Below are 11,833 nucleotides of genomic sequence, written 5' to 3' on the forward strand. Positions count from 1 at the left end.
TAATGAAACAAGTTATATGAATTGTTGAATGTGAAACTGATGATGTGCCCTGTAAACTTTCACTCAATCCACAATAAAAACCTTAAATTAAAAAAAAAAAAAGAAGAGCTAACGTGAATAGCGAGAAATACTGTTAACTGATGGTACATGGAGGGATTATAATCATTGTAATGAAACAAGGTATATGATTTGTTGAACATAAAACCAATGTTCTGCCCTGTAAACTTTCACTCAATCCACAATAAAAACTTAAATAAAAAAAAATGCATATGTACCATCGAAAAAGCATTTGCCCAAGAATAAAACTCAGAAATCAGAAAGGAACAAGACAATGGGGTGAATGGAAACTGAATGGTAATAGTAAACACAGGGAGGAAGTGGGGACAGTATTGTTACATCGTGTGGATTGGTATCAATGGCACAAATCAACATGTGTATCAACTGTCAAATGGAAAACTAGCTCATCTGCTCTGTAAACTTTCATTCACAACTGTTTCAATTAAAAGTTTGAAAAAGAAAAAAATGTCTAAAAGTAGCTGTTATAGTTACTGCATGTACAACCAGTATAGAAAAATCAATGTTAGGATATCTTACTTTGTAATTGTTTTATTTTCTGTGTTGGCTTAACAAATAAGAGTTCTGAAGACATGAAAGTTTCATCAATATGGAATGTCTTGCCTTCCAAGAATCTATTATGCTACTTTTTAACAGTCTTGAGTGTCTATACTGCAAATCATAACTTAAGTCTCTCCCAGTAATTATGTGTGGCACTGTAAGATCAGCACTGGACTGTGAACCACAAAGTTGGCGATGTAAACCCACCAGCTGCTTCTTGGAAACCCTAGACAGGATTGCTATGAGTTGGAACCGACTCGACAGCACTTAACAGCAATGAAAAATTTTAAGAAAAAACTCCAACTCAATAGGTCCCAATGTATTTCTAGATTTGACCAGGGAAAATAAGCAAAAACTTTACACTCAATGAATAAAAGAATCTGCTAGTCTAGTAACAGTTTTCCTAACTGTACTTGTTGATACTCTTACCTGAGATACTCCAGCTCTGGCTTGATGAGCTTTCTTTTGATCACCCCAGTTTCCAGTAGCTAAAGAGTATTTTAGGCCATCAGATATAATCCTTGTTTTAATCGCCAATTCTAAGTTAAAATCCTTTCCTCGATCAATAAACTTCTGTGCGTAGATCCGTACTTCTTTAAGCAAATTTTTAAACATACTGCCAAATAAAATGGTGTTGTTTTATATGTTGAAGTATCTACAACATGCATTCTCAGCAGAGGACGGTACTAGTGTAACTATTCATATATACAAAGCATAGATATACATGAATATATATGCATTCATCCGAGGATGGGGCAACTGGGAGAGAATGTCCATCAGGGCGCGCTGTTTTAGTGGGTTACTAAATTTTTTTCAAAAGTTGAAAACACTAGTCAATCATGCGGATGAATAATGCAAAAAACACTAATATTAATACAAAGTCTTTGTAATAAATTTTCTATTATTATTTTATTTTTATAAATAACTTCTTCCAAAAGTTCATTATAGAAAATATGGAAAAGATAAAATGTATCCAGAATAAAGCAGAAATTCCACATAACCCCAATACTGTGAGATAATCACTGCTAATATCTTTATATATTTCTCTCCAGCCTTTGTGTGTGTTTTCATAAAATGTAAAAGCAGCATCAATAAAGTTTCATTTAGAAAATCCAGGCAAAAATTCAGCTTTCTCAAATACTTTCTACAGCTACCAGAGCCATAGTGTTTAAAAACAAGTAATAACTTGTCCTCACAAACGTGACATTTAAAGACACGAACCAGAACTTAACCGGGGCAAGTGGCAAAAAGAATGTAGCTACTACCTTCACAAACACTCAATCTGAGTGTCAGGTCAGTTCCATCCCTGCAAAGATGGGTCTAAAATGAACTCTGCCTACATGACTGCACACTGTAAGGCCTTACCCTCTAAATAAGAACGCAAGCAGTGGCCCAGCAAGATCCAATCTTTTGTTTCCATAGTGATCTCTGTCATCTAGTTCTCTTCTACCCAAAGCTGCTAGAAGAAGCCTGTGAACCATATACCTTTAAAAAAAAAGACATGGAAAAGCACATGGGTTTGTTTGTTGGTTGGTTTTTTAACTTTGTTTTGTTATTCTTGAGTTACATATTAAAAACTTATTTGTTTATATTTTTATTTTAAGAATAAAGCTCTCTCAAGTGTATCTTCCCAGACAATGTGAAATAGAAAATTTGACATACCCCAAGAAATAGGCTTTTTTGGTCTCACAAAAGTCACTGACACCAACATGTGGGAGCATTTCTTTTTGCAAGACCTCTTTCGCATATTTAATTCTTTTCTCTTTAGTAACACCAGGCTTCGCTCCTCTTGAACCAATGAAGTTTAGTGCAACGTTCTGCTCTTGGATGACAAAAGCTTCATCAAGAGAAGGTTTAACCTGTCAGACAATTTAAATAAAACTTATTCTCAAATCTCCTTTTTCACCTTAAAAATAAATGGTCATTTATTTGTTATTGCAGGATTGTGTATAAAAAGTCTACGGTCATTTATTCTGTAATATGTTAAATTACCTCATTGAATGTGTGTGCCACTGAGTCTGTTTTGACTCACAACAACCCTATATAGGTTTCCTAGAGCAGCTGGTGGGTTTGAACTGCCAGTCTTGTAGCTCTACCAGCCGAATGATTATCCTACAGCTTAGAAGAGACTTTATAGATCTAGTACATGCAATTACACTTCCTACAAGATTACAAACAATCCCATTACACAGCTGAGTGTATTCGTTTTTTACATTTTAATGATCAACTGCAAAAATCAATTTAGAGAAATTTAATATTCAAATTTTACTGAACTAACAAATGAATAAATGTGCCAGATTATTTTCAGATTTTATATTACGTTTGTAACCTATAAATAAAACCAGTGAATACTTTGTAAAGGAGAATATATTAAAAGCACACTGTTCAAGAGACCTGCATTTCATACCTGTCACTAATTAGCTGAGGCCAATGAATATGACCAGTCTTATTAACCAATTTCCACTTCTAAAAAAGGTTAGCCAAATCTCTACGGTCCATTAGTTCTGACATTCTAAAATTCCAGTTCCACACAATAATGACCATGAGAAGAGGGGTAACATTCAGTAGCTCTGGACCTTGTAAGTATCCTTTAATCCTACCATGTATACGTCTTTCCTGGCTTTTGACTTTCTACAGTATGTCTACTTGCAACTGAGCCACAAGTTGAAGCAACAAATTCTAATCATGCAAAAAAGTTCAGTAAAAAGACACATGTTGCTGCTGTTGTTGTTATGTGCCCTGGAGTCGATTCCCAATCATAGAAACCCTGTACAGGGTCCAAGGTTGCAAATCTTTACAGGAGCAGAAAGCCGCATCTGTCTCCCACAGAACAGCTGGTAGTTTTGAACTGCTGACCCTGAGGTTAGCTGCCCAATTTGTAACCACTACGCTACCAGAGCTCCTTAAAAAGACACATAAACCAATCAAAATGAGACCACAGATAGCATGGTAGATGAAAACTGTCTTTTTAAAGAAAACTGTCATTGTTGCTATAAACTGCTGTGTTAAAGCTAATATGGATTAGGAAAAGAATTAAGATAATCATGAAATTTTAGAATAATATTGATAGTACTTTTGTACAATGAATGGTTAACCCAAGCTTGTAAAATTTTTCCTAAGCGTCATAAGAGTTGAAAGTCATGTAAAGACATAGATAATACACATATATAATAAAGCAGCAATAATTTATGAGAAAATACATAGGCAAACGTGTGCTAAACAGGTGAGGGAGGCCATACAGGAGTAAATGGTTTGGATGTTTCTACATATACATTTGTAAATGCTGTATGTATACACATATATTTAATGGAGAACACAGTTACAGAAACGACATAATCAGGACTAAACTACTGCACTTGAAGAGTATAGAGTGCTTTGTACTATTCTTGCTTTTCTGTAACCTTAAATTTTTTCGAGAAAAATTAAAATAAAAGACATAAACTAAAGGTAGCCACTGACTTACGGCGTATTCAGGTTACAACAACCCACACTTAGGAGCATTGTTTTTTGGTTCTTTGCATCTTATTATTGTGATATGTACTCCATACAATGTTGCAGCACATAATTTGTTGTTAATCATTCTCAGATGTTCTCTCGCCCACAAAGATCAGATTTATAAATTACTAAGGGGAAAAGGCAATAATAACGAAACTTTAAAAAGCAAAAGAGTAGATTTACATCAGGACCTACTTATAACAAGAGTTGTTGGAATGCAAGCTTATTGTAAGCCAGGGTCAACCTATACTCAGTTTGCCGTTTTACAGACTGGTGGTTTTTATGACTTTCCTATTGCTGTCAGAGAATTCTGGCTGCCAGTAGTTTTCATGCCTATATTACAGAGACTTGTCAGGACAGAGGCCCAGACAGGCCTGAATGCTTTCACTACACGGTAAATGGCAAAAGATCTGTGACAGCGAAATTGCTCTTGAGAGCAACTTTCAATCATATTTAAGGTTAGATACATTCAGCAACTTTAACTCAATTGCAACACTATGATTACATTTTGCTTTCACATTACCATTTCCATCATCTCTGGATCTTCAAAATCATAAATAATATGCTCTAAAATATCTCTGTCAGACACAAAACCTAGTGCTCTGAAAACAATAATGATGGGAACTTCTTGCTTGATATACGGTAGAGTTGCCACAATGCGCTGACCAATCGCACTCTTTTTTGCACCCTAAAAATACAAAATATCATTAGAACATGAATACACAGAGCTCAAAGCCATGTAGAAACATCATGAGAATCATTCGATATACAAGGGGGCTCTTAAAAAGTTTGTGAAAAAATGGAATGAAAAGATAATAGAATATTTCCAAAAACTTTGAAGCCCCCTTCAATATTGAAATACAATATTCCTTGAGTATACCTGATTTGAAAGCAATGAATAGGTTTAATATTCAGTGGTTTTACACATAGGTCACTTAGACCTGCAAGAATGTCTATTTTCTACTGTCTGCCTGCCAAGATTTTCTCAGAATTACCCAACACTAAGAAATTACCCAGTATGTATTCGGGTAATTTCTCTGCCTCTAATTAACTGATTTTGCCCATAGCTGGTAACCTCTGGTGCCCAAAGCATGTGAATATTATCCCTTTACCATCTCCCACCTCCCTCCCCTCCCCAGCCCCTACCCAGAGAACATGCAGAGCTAAACACAGAATATATTAATTCAGAGTTATTCTATGAGGTATGTTGCTGTTTTGTTATTAAGTGTTACGTTAAGTTGCTGCTAAGTGTATGGTTCACACTCACAGAGACCCTGTAGTTTCCAAGGAGCAGCTGGTGGGTTTGACTTTGCAGTAAACAGTCCAGCACTTATCCTACAGAGTCACACCAGCACTGCCTTATTCAAATATTGTAAAATTAACAAAGTTTTTTCCCACAAGTTTCTTCTTTTCCAACTTCTTTATACACACATACCAAACAAAATTAAAATTATACTAGTGACACCTGATCCTCAGTTTTAATCATATTTCTTTCCTTCAGTATCAAATTCACATATCTTCTCTGGAAACCTACAATATAGTGATCCTTTAATAACTTGTCTTCTTGCTTGGACAACTTTAGAAGGAGGATGACAAGTTATTGGGAGAATATTATTCCTTAGAAACCTTACCCCATTCATGGGTTCATTCAGAAACTTTTTGTAAATGACACCCAAATCATCATCTTTCTCAGCCACTCTCAACCCACATCTCACCTGTTATTTGATCGTTTCTAACTGGTATCAATTCTTCAATTTGGTCTGTTATTTGTTGAATCAGACATCTTTTCCCAGAACCAGTAGAACATTAAAAAAATGTCTACATAATGCATGTTGTTGTTAGGTGCCATCGAATCGGTACCGACTCATAGCAACCTTATGCACAGCAGAACAAAACACTGCCCGATCCTGGGCCAACCTCACTATTGTTGCCATGCTTGAGCCCAATGATGCTGCCACTTTGCCAATCCATCTCGTTAGGGATCTTCCTCTTTTTCTCTGACCCTCCACCTTACCAAACATATCCTTCTCCAGCGACATAATGCATACGACCCTCAAAAAATATCTTAACACAAGCTTAACTTCACTATATTCTCTCCAAATAGCAATTCTTAATAAGTTCTCTATTTTATCCCCATTGCACAAGAGTCACGGTATCTTAACTCATCTTCATATCAAAACTATCACCAAAATTCAAATGATTTCCCTTTCTCTGCCTCTAAGTAACTGATTTTGTCCATAGCTGCCATGACCATCTCCCTCATATACTGTGTTCATAGCTTTGTCCTCCAGATCAGTGCTTGTCAACCAAGTATGCACATCAGAATCACCTGGGGACCTTTTACGAATACTTGTACCTGGGTCTCACTACCAGAGTCCATTTAACTCAATACATTTGAAAAGGGAATCAATCTTGTGTACATTAAAGTCTTAGGGAAACTGATGTACACTTGTAGTTACAAACAACTAATCCAGACCTATCTGGATCAGCTACCTACCACCTATGACACAACACATTCCACCTGCCCAGTCTTCTGGTGATTCTCCAAACCAATACTTTTTACACCACTCTCTTCCATCAACAAAGTCCTTCCAGGAGGGGAAGGGGAACTACTGTCCAGGAAGCAGTGAGTGTTTTTGGTGATGGGAAACTTGGTCAGGATTACAGATGGTGATTGTACAACATGATAAATGTAACTGGTATCTCTAAATTGTACACCTGGATTAAGAAAAAAAAAAAAGTCCTTCCAGTTTCCCTTTGCTTACATAAATCCACACCATCTTTCAGGGTATAAATCAAGTCTCCCACCTTCTCTATTAAGCCATTCTAGCGCACACCATTCTAGTAATCTCAACCTTCCAAGTTTTTCTAAAGTGTTTCACACATAGAGTAATTCAATTATGATCTCACAAATAAAGTATGTCTAAGAAAAATCAATAGCAACACTAATTACCAAGAAACAGTCCCTTATATAAATTAAAAACTATTTTGCTACTTAAACACCTACTCTACATCTGTATGTTCAGCAGTTTAAAATGGTCTAATCTTCAGGCTATTCATCTTGACAAGGCTTATAGAGATGACAGTGGACTCTGCAGAACTGTTTCTAAGAGCCCAAGATGAGAAACAGAAATGTCCGTCAAAAGAAGTGACAAAATTAACATAGTTGTATTACATATGGAATATTGTTGTGTGTCATTTAAGTCGATTCCAACTCATGTTGTTGTTGTGGTTGTTGTTCATTGCCGTTCAGTCGGTTTCGACTCATAGCAACCCTCTATAGGGTTTCCAAGGAGCAACTGGTGGGTTTGAACTGCCAGCCTTGTGGATCGCAGTCCAGTGCTGATCCGACAGGACCACATATGGAATATTGCTGTTGTTGTTGTTGTGTGTCATCAAGTCAATTTCAGCTCATAGCAACCCTAAATGACAGCGTAGAACTGCCCCGTAGGGTTTCCTAAACTATATTCTTTTAGGGAGCAGAATGCCAGGTCTTGAATATTGTACTTCAAAAAGAATAATCAAGTGCCAATATAAAGGATTTCCATGATGTATACATGACTCATGGAAGTTAACCAGCCAAGTTCTAACAGTATACAAGGTATGCGTCCATTTGTATGTTTGGGATCAAGACTACTTCCGGATAAATTCATGAGAAATTAACAAAAGCAGCGACTTGGGTATCAAAGGGAGACTTTTTTATAGTATACACAATATTTTACTTTACTTTACTTTAACTTATTGAGAATTGAGTGAAGGTTTACAGAGCAGATCATCCATTTTACATTCAACAAATCATACATTTGCTTCATTACATGTTTGCAATCTCCTCCACGTACCAGCAGTTAACAGCATTTACCTCTATTCACTTAACTATCTCATTCCTCACTATTGTCTCTCTCCAGCTACCTTCATCATTTCTCTGTTAACCTCATACTTGTTGTATATTGCCTACCCTGTCACCCACGTTAACATGTGTCTACCCTCTAGCCCATTAATAATTTTCATTTCCCCCTTCTCCCCCTGTAACCATCAAAGGCTGATTCTTTTCTCAAGAAAACCTTTTTTTCTTTTAACATTCCATACTGGTCTCATACAATGTTTGTCCTTTTGTGATTGACTAATCTCACTCAGCACAATGTCTTCCAGGTTGAATGAACCATGTTGTGAGGTGTTTGACAGATTCATCATCACATTTTCATACTTTTAAAAGACTACTTTAAGGGGGTAGAAGAACAAGGTAGACAGGGGAACACGGAAACTGGTTTGCATGGGCTAAATGGGACAGAGGTAAATACTGATGCATGCTCAACCTTGGAACAACAGGGCTCTGTGATACAGGGACCCAGGTACAGTCGAAAGATGGGAAATAATACTAAGATGCTTGACTGTCTTATGAATATTGGTTTCCCTTGCCTACTACTGTAAAACAGACACTTGAGTGTCTTCAGCCTGTAACCAATTGGAATACCTAAAAGGGGTTGTACAATTTGCCCACTGAACAGGCCTCTTGCGGAGATTTTGCAATGTACAGGACCTTAGGTGGAATCCTGAGCCACATCCAGAACCTTATGAGGTGGGACAGAACCTTATGAGGATAAGGAGACTAGCCTGGAACAGCTAGAGCAATATAAGATACATCTTCAAGGAAAGATCAGGAAAAACCCAAAACAAAAATGGCAGTATGACTGGCTACTACAAGAATAAGCAAGTTGTTCTACAAGAAGCCATCAAAGCAAGCAATCAAGTTCCTTCAGGACAAACTCCCCTCCTAAGACTGAAACTCAAAGGGAACAATGAACAGGGATGTAAGCTTGCTCCGACCACACTGGTCTACTGGTGAGTAAAAGAGGGGAAAAGGCAGCAATAAAGAAATGGGCTGATTTCAACCACAGTCAATGACTCTCATTGACCTGGAGATGAGAGAGAGAAGAGGAAGGGCTGGTTGGTCCAAAGTGTGGTGAGACCCGGGAACACCTGATTCCATGGACAAGAACATAGCCATAGAGGGAAAGAGCTGAGAGTGAAGCATCCAGATGTTATGAAGTGAGGGAAAATACACAAGAACACCCAAATTTGCAGATAGTACCTATCTAAACTAGCCTCAATGGCTTGATAATCAGAACTCGACTAGAGGAAGACAAAAAGACAATTTTTGATAAAGGAAACGAGTGTAAATTGCTAGTTTGATGAACTTGACCTGTGCTTACATATGTAGTAGCTCAAAATATCAACTGAGAGGGAAGGAGTCTTCATATCAAGTGTACACAGGGGTAGATAGGGGCAAGCAACTTAAGACATTGGCTACCTATAATGGATGGGCTATAAAGGCATGAAGTGACTGGCTTACAAGTTTTCAAAAGGGAGTTTAGTTTCAGAGGGTGCGGGGGAAGGCAGAATCCCCACCAAATAGTAGTCATCTTGTCTAGACGGGACTGGTAAAAAGATATGGGGATAAGATTCTTACGATTCAGTAGTAACTGTTATCATCATTAATTGTGACTGTCATAACTACAAAGGTAGAAGTTTTGCAAAAGAAGGAGAGGAGTAGTTAATCTTACAATCCAAGAACAGAGGACCCTAGGACCATCAAGGGAGAAGAGCATGAGCAGAATGTGGGACCCTATCCAGAAAAGCAGCAACACCAGAGATGGAGACAAGAGATGAGGACATGGAGAGAGGAAGAAGGTGAGGACTCTAGACTCATGGAAAGAGAGGGACTGTGTGCTGACGGCCAGGAGGCAGGCTTACAGAATATGCCCTTTGGCTGTTTAAATTCATATATATTTCTGAGTGTGTTTTGTACATCTCCTTACTCCCCATCCCCCCAAAAAGAGAAAACAGAAGCAAATGCTGTTGAATGATTAAATGATGCTGCACGGAGGAGATTGTAATTATTGTACTGACACAACGGTGCAAAGCCGATGTTCTCCCATGTAAACTATCACTCAGTTCAGAATTAAAAAAAAAAAAAAAAAAGGCTACTTTAACAAGCATGTGTAACTTTAAAATGAATATGCTCATTAATAAGTTATTAAATAATGGAAGAGGTAATTACAACTACCTTGTAGGATAGTTGTAAAGACTGAATTAAGCAATCTGAGTAACATAATTAGCACATAGCAAATAGTCCTCATGTGGTGCTGTAGCCTAAACACTGGACTGTTAATTGCAAGGTCAGTGGTTCAAGCTCACCAGTCACTCCTTGGAAACCCTATACAGGGTCACTACAAGTTGGAAATTGACTCGACAGCACTTAACTACAACAAAATAGCTCCAACGGTAGCTCTTCTTTGACTTTATTATTATAAGCAACAGGCACAGCTTAGAAAAAGGCTCCCAGTAATCCCTGCCTCCTCCTCCTACTGCCTTGGTACGATTCCCTCCTCTCGAGTGTGAGCTGCGCATACTAAGTTGCTTCAAACAACAACCACAATTTTAAAAAAAGGAAAATTAATGGGATGTCATTTCCAAGATTCAGAAATAAGAAACTGATTTCCACCTTGCTCACACTCTTTATGGCTCTTCTTGCTTACTAACTCTGATGAGGCAAGTTGCTGTATTGTCTTCAGTTGTACAGATGAGCCCAAGTGCCAAGAAACTAAGAGATGTCTCAAGTCAATAACCAATGAGAAATTGAGACGCTCAGTCCAACACCTCATGAAAACTCAGTCCTGCTAACAACCACCATGACTGCAGCCTGTGAGACAGACTTCTGCCAGAGGCCGCAGGCAGCTGCACCAATATTCCTTCCTGTCCCACAGAAACTGTGAGATGATAAATGCTGCTCTTAAGTGTTTGTGACTCATGGCAACCCTATGCTGTATCAGTATAAAATTGTGCTCCGTGAAGTTTTCAATGCATAATTTTTCAGAAGTACATTGACAGGCCTTTTTTCTAAGGCACCTCTTGGTGGACTGAAACCTCCAATCCCTCAGTTAGCATCACCCAGGGACTCCAGTTTGTTGTAGAACAATTGATAAACAACACAGTATTGAACATATAAAACTGATATTATATTCCAGATAAGCTTTTCTGAGCAAAAATGCAGTCTGACAAATAAGAAAACTAGACACAAAGGAATAAACCCAAACAAGATCACATCCCAGTCCATACCTGTCCTCCTCTGGCCAGCATGCTAACCCATATAGTGCTGGTGGGCCGGGAAGAATTCTCTAGACATGACCTACACTCTCCAGTGTAGGCATATTTAGAATCCTTTTTGGCAAACACATAAACTGTGTTTGTTGCCATTTTCTCTTGAGCAATCAGAACCTATGTAGACAATAAGTTATAGTCATAAAGCCCAAAAGGCCATTAAGTACAAGCAGTATAATCTGCATCTTAATCTTAACGTATAGGATATATATTAACGTCTAAATTCATCCAAAACAACATCAATGAAATATTAATTCTTTAACTTTATAAACTCCATTTTACACAAATACTTCACAGAGGTAAATAAGTTCAAACAACTAATGAAATTTCTAGTAAAAACTATATATGCCCCCCTCCACACACAGAGTAGACATAGAGGGGCAACTTGGACATTGGATACTCAAATGGGGAGGGAGGGACTACAAAGGCAAGAAGTAACTGGCTTACAAGCCTTCAAGAGCTAGAGGGCACAGAGGAAGGCAGACTCACCAGTGAGTACTATCCAATTTGTCTAGGTGGAGCTGATGAAATGAAATGCAGATGGGTAATGTGTGATACTGTAGTG

At 37.8% G+C, this 11,833-nt stretch overlaps 1 protein-coding gene across 1 annotated transcript in view; it reads right to left on the reverse strand.

Annotated features, from left to right (window-relative positions):
• Nucleotides 1–11,833, reverse strand: part of POLR2B (polymerase (RNA) II (DNA directed) polypeptide B, 140kDa) — a 55,119-nt gene that overhangs the window by 28,015 nt on the left and 15,271 nt on the right. The window contains exons 3-7 of the mRNA XM_006868069.1: nt 11,227–11,385; nt 4,634–4,798; nt 2,278–2,474; nt 1,981–2,100; nt 1,045–1,231 (exon numbers count right to left, since the gene is read on the reverse strand). Coding sequence (XP_006868131.1) covers nt 1,045–1,231; nt 1,981–2,100; nt 2,278–2,474; nt 4,634–4,798; nt 11,227–11,385 — 828 coding nt within the window. The remainder of the gene's footprint in view (nt 1–1,044; nt 1,232–1,980; nt 2,101–2,277; nt 2,475–4,633; nt 4,799–11,226; nt 11,386–11,833) is intronic.

This window comes from Chrysochloris asiatica, unplaced genomic scaffold (genome assembly GCF_000296735.1).
Source record: "Chrysochloris asiatica unplaced genomic scaffold, ChrAsi1.0 scaffold00115, whole genome shotgun sequence".
In the NCBI taxonomy this organism is placed as follows: Eukaryota; Metazoa; Chordata; class Mammalia; order Afrosoricida; family Chrysochloridae; genus Chrysochloris; species Chrysochloris asiatica.